Consider the following 16,794-nt stretch of genomic DNA (forward strand, 5'->3'; position numbering starts at 1 on the left):
CACCTTTTGTGGCAAATAACCTGTGTCAGAGTCCATCGGCCCCTCCTGCTGAGGCTTGTGGTTTTCTCTTCAGATGAAGAAAACACATCTATGCTATTCCGTCTGCATTTACACCCACGTACTGTCGTCGATTTAGATAAGCTGTGAGATTGAGGGCACAGTTGCGATAAAACATATTTCAATAGCTGTTAACATACAAATATGGCAAGACCAGAAACCCTTCCTAAACTATGTTTAGTGTTTTACACCCTTTATTTTCTTTTACTCGCATTAACTCAAGGTCACTGCAGACGCATCTTTGTTGGGTAGAAGTGTTTCTTATGAAGAGAGATGAGCTTCTTGGTTTTTACCTTGCTGCACAGTCAGCAGACCCAAAAGTGCATGTTTAGAATTTTTTTTGTGTGTGTGTGTTTGTGTGTTTGAATTTTGATGCCTTCATTTTTTATCTTTTTCTTTTAAATTTTTATTGGTATTCAATTATAGTTGTCTGCATTTTCTCCCCATCCCTCCACCCCAGCCCAGCCGAACCCACCTCCCTCCCCCGCCTCCACCCTCCCCCTTGATTTTGTCCATGTGTCCTTTATAGTAGTTCCTGTAATCCCCTCTCCCCACTATCCCCTCCCCACTCCCCTCTGGCTATTGTTAGATTGTTCTTAACTTCAATATCTCTGGTTATATTTTGTTTGCTTTTTTCTTTTGTTGATTATATTCCAGTTAAAACATGGTTAGAATTTTAAAATTAACTTTGTTTCACTGCCAGATCCAGATATATTGGGTTGTCCAAAAAGCTCGTGTGTTTATTTCTATAAAATAAAAGACACATTTTTCATTTTCACCAGTAACTTCATTGATTTGGGTATTTTGAGTATATTAGCTATCTCCCACATGGTATAACGTTCACTGTTCTCAATTCATGTCTCAATTTGATCGCTGTCAACTTCAACTGGTCGACCCGACCATGGAACATCGTCCAATGAGAAATCTCCAGCACAAAACTTCACAAACCACTCTTGACACATTTGATCAGTCACAGCACCTTCTCCCTACACTGCACAAATCTCTTCTTGCGTTTCAGTTGCATTTTCTTGAAATGATAAAGCATAATGTGCTAAAAATGTTGCATATTTTCTTCCATCTTCAGTATTAAAATTGGCTACACCAAAAATTCACCAGTTATGATAAGTTCTTTTTTAAATGCACGGTGATATGACAGCCGTCAGAGCACAATCTAACAAAATTGTTTCGAATGAAGTTGAAGACAACTAAGCACTACTAGAGCCATCTTACGGGAAAAAAACAAATGAACTTTTTGGCCAACCCAATATATGAGGTAGCAAATTTTTAATTTGGAAAACAAACATAAATAATCTTGATTTTTCATGATAGTATTCACAACAAAATTAAATGTCATGGTAAGTTTCAATAAAATTGAAATTTTGCCCACAAAGCAGGCAACAAGGGAGAAAACACACTTGTCAAACTGAAGTCCATGGGAAGCTGTCTGTGTCAGGGCCCAAGTGTCTGAGAAAAGATAGAGTTTGTCTGTCTCTAGTTTCCCTTTTCAAGTTATATGGAGAGTAGATCATAAAGCTGGTGGAAGTACATGTGCTTTTGCCCTGGGCTCCATTGGTTGGAGCAGCATCCCGTACACCAAAAGGTTGTGGGTGTGATGCCTGGTCAGGGCACATAGCTAAGTTGTGGGTTAGATCCCCAGGCAGAGAATGTACGGAAGGCAACCGATCACTGTTTCTCTTCTCACATCGATGTCTCTCTCTCTCTCTGTCTCTCTCAAATCACTGAACATATCCTCTGGCGAGGATTTAAAAATAAGTAAATAGGTACATGTGGTTTTTAGCTCTAGACCGTTCAGGTTTTCAAGTGTTTCACAAGAACTGCAGGTAGCCAAGTGGCTGTCACACCAGCAGCACCATGCGGGACAGTCAAGTTGTGAGCCTTGAGTCCTTCATGGAGGAGTGGCCTCAGTTGGACATGCTTGCCTTCCTAGGAACAGGGCAGCACCCCTCAGAGCCACTTGCTTCTCCGAGGCTTCCATGGATTTCATGCTGCACCCTTGGCTCTCTGTTGCCTTATTACTATTTCAACTCATGTACATTGGTATGTTGTATTTTCTCCATTCAGATTGAATCGCAGCCCCTTTGGAGGAGGGGACTGCTGCCCTCTGTCTCTGTCTCCACAGCACTAGAGTGCTGCTGGGCGTCTGGCAGATGCGGTGAGTGAGTGAGTGTCACCCACCTTTGCTCTGTCATAGTTCTGCAAGGTTGAAAATGGCAGGTGTGACTCTGATGAACTGAAGCAGGTGAGGACATGGGGTAGTTCATAGAATCCATGGGAAAGCTGAGAACATGGCTCAGCAAACAGGTCATGACCATGGGAGGGGTGGACCACCATCCAGAAATATGCAGCCCACCACTGCCTGCTCGCCGCCCCTTGTGCAGTGAGAATGCTGCTCCCCTAAAGACAAGTCTTCCCACATCTGCTTCTCTAAAATAATTGTTCCAGGCGCAAAGTCCCCAGAGCGGGCCCCTGGTGGAGCCAAGTTTGGTGCCCACATTGCTGGGGGTGGGAAGGGCACATACTGGCTGGTGTGGTCCACTTCAGTAGCTCCCAGCTGGGGTGGAAGATTCCCCAAACGGGGAAGGTGAGGCACAGGTAGATAATTGAGAAAGTATGTAAATTGGGCTCTGTTTGTCTTCTATAATTTCTTAATTTCTAACTACGGTAATTTGAAGTCACTCTCTTCATTCTGACACTGCAGGACATGTTCAGAATATATATTTTTTTGGTACTGAAGCAGGTTTGGTGGCTTGAGGTTAGCATAGTTGGCTGAGATGGCAAGAGTTTGGATCAAGTGTACTTGTGGACACTACATGTGGAAAGAAAAATGACAAATTATGAGAAACTTCTGGAAGAATAAAAAGTTAGAAAACATCAAAAGATGACTTTTGGCTGCTGAGCGTTTTGCACTGGCTTGGTGTAAATTTTCTTTAAATGTATAGTCACAAGGAAGAGTGTGCTTATTGATTGGTTGCTTAATAATAGTTAGCAAAGCAAATATAATTGGCAGGAAGTATGTGAGTCAGAATTCAAGGGTAATTAGGATATTTACACCCGCAAGCTTGAACTTATTCTAAAAGGAGTTCTGAAGCAGGTCTCCGGGCTGTTTCACCTGTTCTCTGGGGAGGAAGGCACTTGGGGCTCATTAATGGAGCTGTTCGTGGTAACCAGGCACAGGGCTTGGGAAGTGTGTTGCCTCAGATGCTTGCTTTCTACCTTCTGTCCACTGACTGCTCAGAGCTGCTCGAGGGGCAGCAGAGTCAGTCCTTTACCTAATTTTAGCCACAGGTTGGCATTGGACTTGGGCTTCTAAAATTGTTTTTTCCTCTGTGCACAGTCCTCTTGCTGGATAATGACCCCTGCCTGAGGACTTGTGCCAGCCAGGGTGGGCCCTAGGAGCTTGCTGAGATGGGGGAGGAGCAGCTGTGACCCGGGTGGTTCCTGGCTGTGATTGGGGTGGGGTGGAACTGGGTTTCCCCACTGGAAAATTAGCGGAGGGAACCGTGTCGTGGCCACTCTGTTGTGTACCCGAGTCCTCGCTGCTGATAGCACGTTCTGCTCTCCTGCCACTGGCCATCCAGCCAGTGTTTCAACCTCACTGATGGCTTTTTTTTAAAAACTATGTTTTAAAATTTGTTTAAATCAGAATTCAGAGTAGGTCCACACTTTACATTTGGTTCATTGTTCTCTTGTAGTCACTTTCGAATCCAGACTTCAGCTCCCCCGTTTCTTTCCTTGCCTTTTTTCTGTTGAAAAGACATGGTCATGTGTCCAAAGACCGTGCCACACTCTGGACCTTGCTGATGGGGGTTGGGTATGTGGGCTAGTTCCTGCAGGGTGCAGTGTGCATGCTGGGGCCCATGCTCCATGCTCCCTCACCACAAGATGTGACTGTTCTCCTCACACTTGTGCTTCCCGAGCACCTTGCAGCGGCCTGGTCAGCCTTGCTCAGGGGCAGTGTCCTACCCAGGCCGAGATGGCAGAACTTCCAAAGGTTAAACAAGCACTTCCAGACCCAGTTGTCCAAAGATCAACTTTTTTGTTTTTCAGCATTAAACTTTAAAAACTTGTTATAAACTATACTGAAGCATCTTTTTATGGCTTCTCATCTTCAGTAGCTACCACATCACTCGTGCCACAGATGCTGGCTTGGCATATCAGTGTAGCCTTTCCGTCTTGTCATCGGTCTCCATCACAAGAAAGTCACCATTTCCACACGTCTCACTTTTTCAAATTAAACTTTCTAATTTGAGATAATTGTAGCTTCTCACTGCAGTTGTGAGAGATACTGTGTTGAGATCCCCTGTGTCCTTCTCCCAGGACCCTCCCAGCCACACCTCCTGCCTCCCACCACTGCTGCCTCCTCAGCCCCTGGCAGCCGTGCATCTGGGCTGCCCGTGAAGTCCACGTTTCAGGAATGTTGTGTTAACGGCACAACAAGAAATCTTTGGGGATTCGCTTGTTCTCTCATCATGTTTGCTGGTGATTCATTCAGGCCGCATGTATCAACAGTTTGTTTCTTTTATTGCTGACTAGTATTCCAGGGTGTCATGTACCACAGTTTGTTAAACTGTTTAATGTTCACCTGTTGAAGGACATCTGCCTTGCTTCCAGTTGTTTTCTGTGGTTTTGTTCGCTTTTGTTTTTCTTCTTTTTGGATAATTTCTGTACAGTTTGTATGGGAACACAAGTTTCCATTTTTCTGGGACAGATTTGATAGGCTGAGTCTTATGGTAATAATAAAATTATTATTTTCACCAAACTTTTCATTTAAAAAAACTTGAAAGTATTTTTTACTTTTTATTTTATCTTTTATTGAGGTTTTTTGGGCCACATTGGTTAATAAAATCGTATAGGTTTCAGTTATACAATTCTGTATTACATCATCTGTATATTGTAATGTGTGTTCACCAACCCAAGTCAAGTCTCCCTCCATCACTCTTTATCCCCCCTTTACCCTTCTCTACCTGGCCCCACCCCCCTTCCCTCTGATCATCACCATACTGTTGTCTGTGTCTATGACTTTTTTTTTCCTCTGCTTAATCCTGTCACCTTTTTCACCCAGCCCCCCAATTCATCTCCCCTCCGGTAACCGTCAGTCTGTTCCGTGTATCAAAGCTTCTGTTTCTGTTTTGTTTGTCAGTTTATTTTGTGCATTAGATTCCACATATGAGTGAGATCATAATGTACTTGCCCTTCTCTGACTGGCTTATTTCATTCAGCACAGTGCCCTCTAGATCCATCCGTGCTCTCACAAATGGTAAGAGTTCCTCTAGATCCATCCGTGCTCTCACAAATGGTAAGAGTTCCTCTAGATCCATCCGTGCTCTCACAAATGGTAAGAGTTCCTCTAGATCCATCCGTGCTCTCACAAATGGTAAGAGTTCCTCTAGATCCATCCGTGCTCTCACAAATGGTAAGAGTTCCTCTAGATCCATCCGTGCTCTCACAAATGGTAAGAGTTCCTCTAGATCCATCCGTGCTCTCACAAATGGTAAGAGTTCCTTCTTTGCTGTGCCCAAGTAGTGTTCCACTGTGTAAGTGCACCGCAGCTTTAGCCTCCACTCATCTACTCGTGGGCACGTGGGCTTCTTCCAGATCTTGGCGATTGTAAATAATGCTGCAGTGAACTTAGAGGTGCATATATTCTTTCAAATTAGTGTTTTGGGTTTCTTTGGGTATATTCCCAGAAGTGGAATTGCTGGGTCATAATATAGTTCCATCTTCAGTTTTTTGAGAAAATTCCATACTGGTTTCCACAGTGGCCTGCACCAGTCTGCATTCCCAGCAACAGCCCAAAAGGGTTCCCCTTTCTCCACATCCTCACCAACACTTGTCATTTATTGATTTATTAATGATGGTCATTCTGACAGTGTGAGGTGATCGTCTCATTGTGGTTTTAATTTGTGTTTTTTAGATGATCGGTGACGTTGAGCATTTTTTCATCTGTCTATGCACCATCCGTATGTCTTTGGGAAGTGTCTGTCCATTGTTTAATTAATTAGTTTTTGTTTTGTTTTATTTTGTTTTTGGTGTTGAGTTGTATAAGTTCTATATAAATTTTGGATATTAACTCCTTATCAGCTGTATTGATGGTGAACATGTTCTCCCATTCAGTGGGTTGTCTTTTCATTTTGTTGATGGTTTCCTTTGCTGTGGAAAAACTTTTTAGTTTGATAGAATCCCATGTGTTTATTTTTTTTCTTTTGTTTCCCTTGCCTAAGAAAAATTTCCCTTTCTTAAGAAAAATACTGCTATGAGAAATGTCTAAGGTTTTACTTTCTATGTTTTCTTCTACTTTAGTGGTTTTTAGTCTTAACAGTGCACTGCGTTTAATCTGTTTTGAGTTTGTTCTTGTGTATGGTGTAAGAAGTTGATCTAGTTTCATTTTTTTTGCATATATCCAATTTTTCTACACCATTTATTGAAGAGATTCTCTTTACTCCATTGTATGGTCTTGCCTCCTTTGTCAAATATTAATTGACTTAAAGGTGTGGGTTTATCTCTGGGCTCTATTCTGTTCCATTGATCTAGGCTATGCTGTTTTGTTTACTGTGGCCTTATAGTATAGTGTGATGTCAGGTATTGTGATCCCTCCAACTTTGTTCTTCTTTCTCAAGATTGCTGAGACTTTTCAGGGTCTTTTATGCTTCCATATAAATTTTTAGAATTAATTTGTTCTAGTTCTGTGAAATATGGGTATCTTGACAGGAATTATGTTGAAATTTATAGATTGCTTTGGGTAGTATGGACATTTCAGTGATGTTAATTCTTATTCATGAACACGGTATATGCTTCAACTTATTTCTGTCTTCTTCAGTTTCTTGCTTCAGTGCCTTATAATTGTCTGAGTTTAGATCTTTTACATCCTTGATTAAATTTATTTCTCAGGGCTTTTTTTTTTGTTTTTTGATACAGTTGTAAATGGGATTATTTTCTTAGTTTCCTCTGCTGATGATTCATTATTGGTGTGTAAAATGCAACTGATTTCTGGGTACTTACTTTGTATCCTGCTACTTTACTGAGTTCATTTATCAGTTTAATTTTTTTCTTGCTTGATTGCTGTGGCTAGGACTTCCAGTGCTTTACTGAACAGGAGTGGTGAAAGCAGACATCCTTGTCTTGTTCCTTATCTTAAGGGACCACACTTTTAGTTTTTGCCTGTTAAGTATGATTTTGGCTATAGGTTTGTCATATATAGCCTTTACTATGTTGAGGTATGTTTCCTCTGTTCCCACTTTGCTGAGAATTTTTATCATAAATGGGTGCTGGATTTGATCAAATGCTTTTCCTGCATCTATTGATATGATTATGTGGTTTTTGTCCTTCGTTTTGTTCATGTGGCGTATCACATTTATTGATTTGTGGATATTGTACCAACCTTACATTCCTGTAATAAATCCCACTTGATCATGGTGTATAATCTTTTTAATGTATTGCAGGATCTAGTTTGCTATATTTTGTGGAAGGTTTTAGCATTTATGTTCATTAGGGATATTGGCCTTATAATTTTCTTTCTTTGTAGTTATCTTTATCTGGTCTGGGAATTAGGATAATGCTAGTCTTGTAAAATGAGCTTGGAAGTCTTTCCTCCTCTTGATTATTTTTGGAATAGTTTGAGAAGGAGAGGTATTCTTTGAAATTTTGTTAAATTCACCTGTGAAGCCACTGGTCCAGGACTTAGGTTTGTCGGGAGTTTTTTAATTACTGCTTCGATTTCATTAATTGTAACCAGTCTATTCAAATTTTCTGATTCTTCCTGATTCAGTATGGGAAGGTAGTATGTTTTTAGGAATTTATTATGTCTAGATTGTCTAACTTGTTGGCATATAGTTGTTGTAATATTGTCTTAATCCTTTGTATTTCTTTTCTGTCAGTTGTTATTACTTCTCTTTTATTTCTGATTTTATTGATTTGGGTCTTCTCTCTTTTTCTTGAAGAGACTGGTTAAAAGTTTGTCAATCTTGGTTATCTTTTCAAATGAAACAGCTCTTGGTTTCATTGATCTTTTGTATTTTTTTATACTATTTCATTTCTTTCTGCTCTAATCTTTATTATTTCCTTTCTTATGCTCACTTGGACTTTTTTTTCCCCTAGTACCTTTAATTGTAGGGTTGGATTATTTGAGCTTTTTCTTGTTTCATGAGGTAGGCCTGTAATGCTGTGAATTTCCCTCTTAGGACTGCTTTCATTGTGTCCCATAGATTTGGGGTGGTTGTGTCCTCATTTTCATTTGTTTCAAGAAATCTTTTGATTTCTTCGTTGATCTCATTGTTAACCCAGTTATTGTTTAGTGACATGTTATTTAACTTCTATATTTTTGTGTCTTTTAAGTTTTTTTCCTTGTGATTGATTTCTAATTACATACAATTTTAGAGAAGATGCTTGATGTGATATCAGTCATTTAAATTCATTGAGACTTGTTTTGTGTCTAACATGCAGTGTTTCCTAGGAAACATTCCATTTGCACTTGAAAAGAATGCATATTTTGCTTCTTTGGTGTGAAATGCTCTGAAGATGTCAATTAAATCCGTCTGGTTTGGTTTGTTATTATGGCCACTGTTTCCCTGTTGATTCTCTGTCTGGAAGGTCTATCCAGTGATATCAGCACAGTGTTAAAGTCCGCTACTCTGACTGTATTACTGTCAATCTCTCTCTCTCTTTTTTTAATCTTCTAAGATTTGCTTTACATATTCAGGTGCTCCTATGTTGGATGCATAAAAGTTGACAAGGGTTACATCCTCTTGTTAGATTGCTCCCTTTATCACTATGCAGTGTCCTTCTTTGTCTCTTGCTACCCGCCTTTGTTTTAAAATCTACTTTGTCAGATATAAGTACTGCTACCCCAGTTATTTTTTCATTTCTATTTGCATGAAATACCATTTTCCATTCCTGTACTTTTAATCAGTCTGTTTCTTGTGCTGAGGTGGGTCTCTTGTAGATAGCATGTATGTGGGTCTTCTCTTTTTATCCATTCAGCTGTAAGGTATTTTTTAAAGTGATAAGGAAAGTGACGGATGTATGGTATGTATATTTTTAGTAGGGAAATTAATCCATTGAAAGTGATAAAGTAACTGTTTTCCCTCTTACCTCTTCATATTTTTTTCTTAAAAATATATTTCTAAATGCCTTGTAGATTCACCAGACCAGAGCACTTGGGAAGCAGCGCCAAGATCAAATGCAGTGGCTGTCACAGCTACCAGGAGTCCACCAAGCAGCTCACCATGAAGAAACTGCCCATTGTCGCCTGCTTCCATCTCAAAGTAAGTTTTCCAGGAAAGCTCCAGCAGCCAACTCAATTTTAGTCCCTAGTACAACTTAGAGCCAGTCAGTGTGGTGTAGAGCGCGTCTCATAATTGCAGTGATTCCCTAAGCGTGCTGAAGAACCGGGGCAGGCAAGTTGTCCTTCCCCTGTCTCCCATTGCCGTCAGAAGTCCGCTGTGATGAACAGAAAGTCTTCACTGCAGAATGAAGACAGGGTGCGAGCTGCTCCACTGGGGGTGGGGCTGTTACAGTTTTACCTCTCCTTCCTAAGTTCTTCCATCCTCACTCCAAGTTTTCTGTTTTTCTTTTACTTAAAAGCAAACAAAGACCCTTAGCATTATGACCTAGTCCAGGGATCAGACGGTATTTTCAGGTTTGCAGCTATACAGTCTGTTTCATATTTTTGAGTCCAAATATGTTAAAAAAAAGAAACTATTCTTAGCTTCCTTTGTGGATTTGGTGGCCTCTGATACAGTCAAAGGAATGCCTCTTGTCTTGTAAAAGGAACAATATATTTGTTTTTGGTCCCAGAGGTTACAGGTATTGCCTCTGTTTTCTACTACGTTGCACTTTGCTGAGTTTGTCATAAGATTACTTTTTTGTACACTGGGTGTTCCTCATTGTGAATAGTCACTTCAAGACTTCACTTGAACCCCGTAAGTTAGATTTATATAGATACTGTGTTATTGGCTCTGTAAGCTCCAGGTGTGGTCAGCAGGCAGTCGGCATTAATGAAAAGCCTGATTTGGGGACCGCATGGAGAAGCACCCGGGAGGAAGCCCGGTACAGCAATGTTCCTCTTCTGTCCCCCATTTCTGTAGCGATTTGAACACTCGGCCAAACTACGGCGGAAGATTACCACATACGTGTCCTTTCCCCTGGTACTGGACATGACCCCCTTCATGGCGTCCAGGTATGGAATGTTTTGTTCAGCTGCATCTGGCGTCAGCAGGTTATGGCTTTGTGAGTTCCGCGATGTGTACCAGCTCCCTGACGAGACAATTGCAGACACTTGATAGAGCCACAACTGCTAAAACCAAATTACTGTCCTGATCTTCACCCAGGACACATTTCAGCTTAATGAGTTCTTTCTCCTCAGATGTCCTGTTTCAGCTGTGAGTTTGTCCAAGCAGCCCTTCATCAGCTCCCAGACTTGAGAAATCAAGGTGGAGCCCCTGCAGAAAGGCAGTATTTTAGCTGCTGCATCTGGTTTTGGAAGGTGGCATGGTTGATTTTGCATTTGTAGATTACATTTATCTTGTTTTCAAATCTTCATACCATAGGCCACTTAAAATTTACCCTAAAAAAAAAAGCAACGGTTACTAATAATATGCAGGCCACAAGTTGTTGGTCTCCAAGGGCCACGGTAACAAATTACCACAAAGTTGGTGGCTCAAAGCAAGAAGGTGTTGGCAGATCTGTACTTCCTGGGAAGGGCCCAGGGAGGATTCCATTCCTTGCTGGGAGGTGTGCCACCACACACACGTGGGCTGGCCCCATGCCTCATGGCAGGTGTGCTCTCGGCAGGTCACGTCCCAAGCCTGGGCCTTGGTTTCTTCGCCTTAACAGGGGGATAATCTCTGCCTAAAAAGGAGTGTTGTTGGCAGAACTAGTAAGTGTATATAAAATGAATCCAACACAGTGCCTGGCACAGTAAGCCCCCACTAACTTTGGTGTCATCCAATCCATGCTTCTCTTCATTTCAGTGATTTTCACCCAGCGCGCTGCAGCATACCAGCACACCGCAAGAATCTATAAAACCCGACTGTTAAGTCAGGGGCACGGACCTCTTTTCCCTTAGATCGTCAAATAAGAAAATGACAACAGCCAATACAACAATAGCCGTCCAGTGTGAATGAATCAAAATTATACCTGTTTTCTTTCGTTTTTTCAGATGGCAAAAAATAGAATATATGTTTTGGTGGACCACACAATTTTAGTAATTAGTTTGTATGTGCCATGAGATGAAAAAGGTTCACCATGGCTGCTTTGGTCAGTTTAAAGGGCACTGAGTGTCACTGTTGTTTGTTTCAGCAAAGAGAGCAGGATGAACGGGCAGTACCAGCAGCCAGCAGACAGCCTCAGTAATGACAACAAGTGAGTGCTGCCCTGTGGGGGTGCGCTGACATCGTGGGGCCCAGTAAGGAGAGCCCGGGGCTCCCCGGGGGGCGGGAGCAGGCAGGGCAGGGGCCCCCAGCATTTCCCAGGGAGATGGCTGTGTTTCTGAGTGGCAGTGGCAGGACTGCTTCTTTCGGCCACTGGCCTGCTCCCTGTCTTACTGCCCATCGATCTCTTCTGAAAATACCTGAGCCCACTAGTAGGAAAGGACTTTTCACATCTTTACCATAAATGCTCCCTCCTTACGTAGGAGCTCGATTCCCTTCTCCTGTCCTCCAGGTGTGAGTGAGGGTCAGTCTGGCCATTGCAGTTCTGGAGCGAAATCTCAGCATCTGAATTCTGGGCCCCGCGGCCTTTTCCTTGGCTGGCACCACGACGAGGCCTCTGCTCTTTCTCTGCCTGCCTTTCCACCACTGGTGTAGCCAGCCAATGGGATGAAGGGGAGAGCAGTTACAGTGTCTCCCACACCAGTTGCTCTGCAGACTAGAGGCCACACAGGCTCCCTCTGTCCCTCCATGCCCCCGGACTCCAGCATTGACGTTGGGGGTCAGGGAGACCTCACTGCACAGGTCTCTGACTGCTCTGGCTGCGTGGTTTCTGATGGTGATAAAATTGAGTTAACTGCTGCATCTCTCCCAACTCTTTCCTCCCAAACCAGATACTCCTTATTTGCAGTCGTTAACCACCAAGGGACCCTGGAGAGTGGCCACTACACGAGCTTCATCCGGCAGCACAAGGACCAGTGGTTCAAGTGTGATGATGCCATCATCACCAAGGCCAGCATTGAAGACGTACTGGACAGTGAGGGGTGTGTTGGGGGCGGCTTGTTGCCCCATGTGGGTGTCTGAGCCCAAAGCCATGTCTGTTTTTAGTATCATTCAAGAAAGGTCACCTTTGGTGGCTGGAGTAATGAGGCTTGTTCTGGACGGGATGCCAGCCTCGATGGGGCCGTTGGGTAGGACGGCATGCCTGAGCAAGCGCACTTGGTTAGCGCCCTCACCTGGAGCACGGGGTGGGGGCTATTGCCTTTAGTTGCCACATGAGCTGACATGTGGGTGGCAGCTCCTCTCTCATTTCCCATTTTATTCCTTCCTGGCACATCATCATCCACCTTTAGCTTTGCCGAATCCTTAGTCTTAAGACTGGCAGTGGGCTCCTAGCCCCAGGGATGAGCTACATGATCTGAGAGGTGCATCTCTAGGTCCCAGGTGTGGGGGAGCCCCCTGGTCAGAGTCTGCAGAGGAAGGACAGACTGCACGCAGTTAATGGGGGTAGAGCCCTGGGGGGGGTCAGACTGAATGGGTTGCAGGAGACTTACCAGAGATCACACTGACCTGAGGCCCTGGCTGCCCCAGACAGGACAGGACAGGATGGGGACATTGACCCTGAGGCCCTGGCTGCTCCAGACAGGACAAGATGGGACATTGACCCTGAGGTCCTGGCCACCCCAGCCAGGACATTGACCCCAAGGCTCTGGTAGTCCCGGATAGGAGAGGTCAGTTCAGGAGCTGTGTGGCAGGCAGGACTGACAAGATGTAGGGCTTCCTGGTGAATGGGCAGGGGGTGGACTTAGGGGACTCTGGCATTCGGTGGGGGCACTGCCACTACCTAGCTGAGGACCCTCCTTGGGGACTAGGAACCAAAAACCGTCCCAGCAAGAAATCAGACTGCTGGTGAGTACTGAGGCTATGGAGCCAAGGTTCCAGCCGGGAAGGTCGGTTTTGCCTTGAGTTCTCATGAATTAGACCATAAACATGCTCTGTCTTTGCCTCCACAGATACCTGCTCTTCTACCACAAACAGGTCCTGGAATATGAGTAACCCTTTCCTCAGCTGGTCAGAAAAATGAAGGCTTCACAAAATGACCCCCAATCACCCAACTTCATGCTACCACCCCCCACATGGAAGTACCCCAGGAGCATCAGAGCCCTCTGCCACCAGCCCAGGCCTGGGGGTGGAGTGGACATGCACCGTGGTGGGAGGGTTCTCGGGACTGCACAGCAGAGATGCAAAACAGGTGTGTTCTGCATAGGAAGGGGCAGAGTAGATACATCACAAGGGTATTTCCTTTGCTCCTCAAACAACGTGTTGGGTGTGTGGGGTGGGCGCCCCCATGGCATGGAGCAGCCTCGCCCTGGTGCTTCAGTTCTGCCATGTGACGGTACAGTTTCAAAAGGCACCAGTCCATTTTTTAATTATGGGTTTATTAAAGCAGTAGAGAAGACAATAGCTGTGCAAGGACAGAGGACTTTGCAAGTATCTTTGTGAGTCTTCGTATTAAATATGTATAGTATGGAACTCTTAGCCTTTGTGAGTAGAGCCTGTGTAATTGAAGACACTGACTGGGATTTGTGAGCATGCGTGTTCTGCAGATAACACAGTGTCCAGCTGCATGTGGCGTGTCAGCCTGGGTGTTCCTCATTTTTCTACAAGTAGGCATTTTCTCATTCCCCTCGTTTTCCTTCTTTTCCACAGTGGCGAATTTGGTAAATATAATGTTCGTAACGTGAGTGAATAGAGTTAATGAAATTTAGATAGCTTTTCCATTCTTGAGTGAATCTTGCTTTTGGTGCTGTTTTGTTGCTCCCCCCCAACCCGCCCCCCCCTTTGGAAGCACCACACCCTGGTTAAAGCTGGCGGGTGTGAGTTGGGTGTCACTGGTTCGGTCATGTTACTCTTTTGAACAAATGAAGCATTTTTTGATGGTTTTATTGTTTCCCTTGCTCATGTTCTCTTCTTGGCTGCCTTCCCCACTAGCTGTCCCTGTCATTGCTTGCCAGCCGGAGTGGCTGAGTGCCTCTGCATTTCCTTAAGTGTAGTTTAAATTGTAGCAAGAAAAGGGACTCCGTGACCGAACTTAGGGAGAGAGCTGGCTGAGGAGCCGCCTTGGCCCCTGGGAGGTGTCTTGCATGCATATATGTATCCAACACTCCAAGCCAGGTGTTTGTCCATTTCTGAGAAATTTTAACCCAGAGACGTAGGAGAGGAAAAGTTGCTTCAGTAGAGTTTGTGAAACACTCTGTGCTTGTCCTGAGAGCCCAGTCTGTGTCTGAGTGGTGGCATATGCATTCCTATGGGAGAGCGTCATTATTTAAGGGTCGGCTAACTTTTTTTTAAAGAGCCCAAATGGTAGCTATTAGACTTTCTGGGTCTCTTGCCATAGCTAATACATAAACAAATGAGTCTAGCTATATTCCAATAAGACTTTATTTATGGACATTGAAATTTGAATTTCTTATCATTTTCTCATGTAATGAAATTTTTTTTCACTATTTAAAAATGTGTGAACTATTCTTAGTTGTGGGCCTGATCGAGCCGTTAGCTAGTTAGACAGGAGGAAGCCGGTCCCAACAGAGTCCAGTAGTTACTCCCAGTGGAAAATGCTCGGAAATGCAAAGCAACAATTCTGCGGAATTGTTATTATGGCAAAATTCCTAGTGATAAGTTTTTGAATGCTCGCTCCATTCATTCTATTTCTGCATTTGTGGGACACAGGTTTTAAAGCATGTTTTAAAATGGCAAGTGCTTTCAGAGAAGTTTGGAGGGTGTAGACTTTTAGAAATGGCCACATGTATTTGAGTGTGTGCAGGTGGCCTACTGTGAAGATTTCTTTCGGGGAGAGGTGTTGTCTTCTAATAGTAAACAAATTTGATGGGAAGGAGAACTGACTGAAGTTGGCCTGTAGAGTTCTGAGCTGTAAAGTCTCTCCCTGCAGTTGGCTGCCTTGTATCCTCCTACTTGACTGGAGAGTTCTAAATGCAAAGTGGGGACAAAGCAGATGTATTGGCCATGGAGTTTCTGGAAGATTACCTGTGGTCTGGCCAACCTGCTTCCCAGATTGGTCGCTCCCCTAGACCTCTTCCTGTCTTCGTTAATGTTCAGAGGCTCGGCTGAGAACACAAGGACTAGGGAGCAACAGGGGGGCCATGATTATCTTTTGTGGACATTATTTTAAACTTCTATATCCAAATCAGTTGTCTTTATTCCCTCTGGCATTGGTGTTCCAAGCACTTCCTCTTTGTCTGCCAGTCCATCAGCATCTGCCCACCCTTGCGCTCCCAGCAGGAGGTGCTGTGTGAGATGTGTGTGCTTGAACCTGTCTTGTCAGGAACAAAATATTACATGATGGCTTTGGGAATTTCATGCCCCCCCCCCTTTATTTTTTTTATTTTTTAAGCCCTCGATCCAGCTCTTAAATTCAGGAAATGGTGTTTTTGTTTCCTAACAACCACCCCAAGGTAGGTGCTCCTATCGTGACCAAGTGAATCTGACCACTAAGGAATCACGAGGTGCCCCTCCACTCCCACAAGTGTGTGTACAGTGACCTGTGTTTCTGAACTGCTGGCTGTCACTTCAGCACCTCCCAGTGAATAGGTGGACTTTTCCTCTTCAGATGCCTGCAGTGAGTTCTGAGCAGTGGGGAGCACTGGGAGAGCCAGGCCGGGGCCACCTGAGGGTAGAGTGGCCAGATCCCCTCTGGCAGCACAGCCTCTCACCCACTGGGCGCTAGAATGTCCCTGGACCCTCTGTCCTGCACCACATAGTAGACCCAAGCGTTTGTGGTTTGGCTTTCAGTGGGTCCAATTGCCAGGTTTTTGTGTTTGTGTTTTTGTTTTTGACAACTGAACTGATTGTTAAAACTAAAAACAAAAATTGTAAGAAAAAGATTCCAATGATTGTGCTGTGGATTTAATTACCAAGATGTTTACACCTCCCTTTTACCTGTTGTTTTGAGAAACTGTTTGACTCTTCCCCTTCCCTTAATGGCTTGTAGTCTTTCCTATGTCATAATAAACTACATTTTCTTCTGAGAATTGGCTGGCTCTCTCCTCTTCCTAGGACCAGCAGCCAAACAGAGGTCCAGGGGACAAGAGTCCCCAGGGCGTGGGCACCACCAGGACAGGCCTGTCCAGTGGAGGAAGCCCACCAAGCCCAGTGCCCAGAGCTGCAACCTGTGTTTTCCTCATTCTCTGTGTCAGGCCCACTGCCTCTCTGCCCCTCTTTTCCTCCTCCTGGGGGCAAGGTGGTGACATCCTGGGTTGAGGACTACCACAGGATTCCAGGCTTTGATGTGCATAAAAGTCGCCGGAGGAGCTTCTTTAAATGTGGAGTCCTCGCCAGAGTTTGATTACAAGACCTGAGATGTGGTAGAGGGACGTGCATTTACAGAAAGCTCCTCAAGTAATGAGAACATAGCGTATGCAAATAAATAAGCCAAGGGAAGATGCGTGCAGTCTCCGCCGTCCTTGATTCCATAATTGGTCATGGGGCTGTAGTGGGCCCCTGTGGCATCCTTCTTCCACTTCCCTTGCTCTCAGACCTTGGCTGGTCTTCACCT

The 16,794-nt window shown here is 44.1% G+C and overlaps 1 protein-coding gene across 1 annotated transcript in view; it reads left to right on the top strand.

Annotated features, from left to right (window-relative positions):
• USP22 (ubiquitin specific peptidase 22) overlaps window positions 1-16,270 on the top strand; it is a 41,241-nt gene extending 24,971 nt beyond the window's left edge. The window contains exons 9-13 of the mRNA XM_024564596.3: window positions 9,212-9,338; window positions 10,161-10,252; window positions 11,374-11,436; window positions 12,116-12,265; window positions 13,235-16,270. Coding sequence (XP_024420364.1) covers window positions 9,212-9,338; window positions 10,161-10,252; window positions 11,374-11,436; window positions 12,116-12,265; window positions 13,235-13,277 — 475 coding nt within the window. The 3' untranslated portion in view covers window positions 13,278-16,270. The remainder of the gene's footprint in view (window positions 1-9,211; window positions 9,339-10,160; window positions 10,253-11,373; window positions 11,437-12,115; window positions 12,266-13,234) is intronic.
• Window positions 16,271-16,794: the final 524 nt, after the last annotated feature.

The sequence above is a fragment of the Desmodus rotundus genome, chromosome 9, assembly GCF_022682495.2.
Source record: "Desmodus rotundus isolate HL8 chromosome 9, HLdesRot8A.1, whole genome shotgun sequence".
In the NCBI taxonomy this organism is placed as follows: domain Eukaryota; kingdom Metazoa; phylum Chordata; class Mammalia; order Chiroptera; family Phyllostomidae; genus Desmodus; species Desmodus rotundus.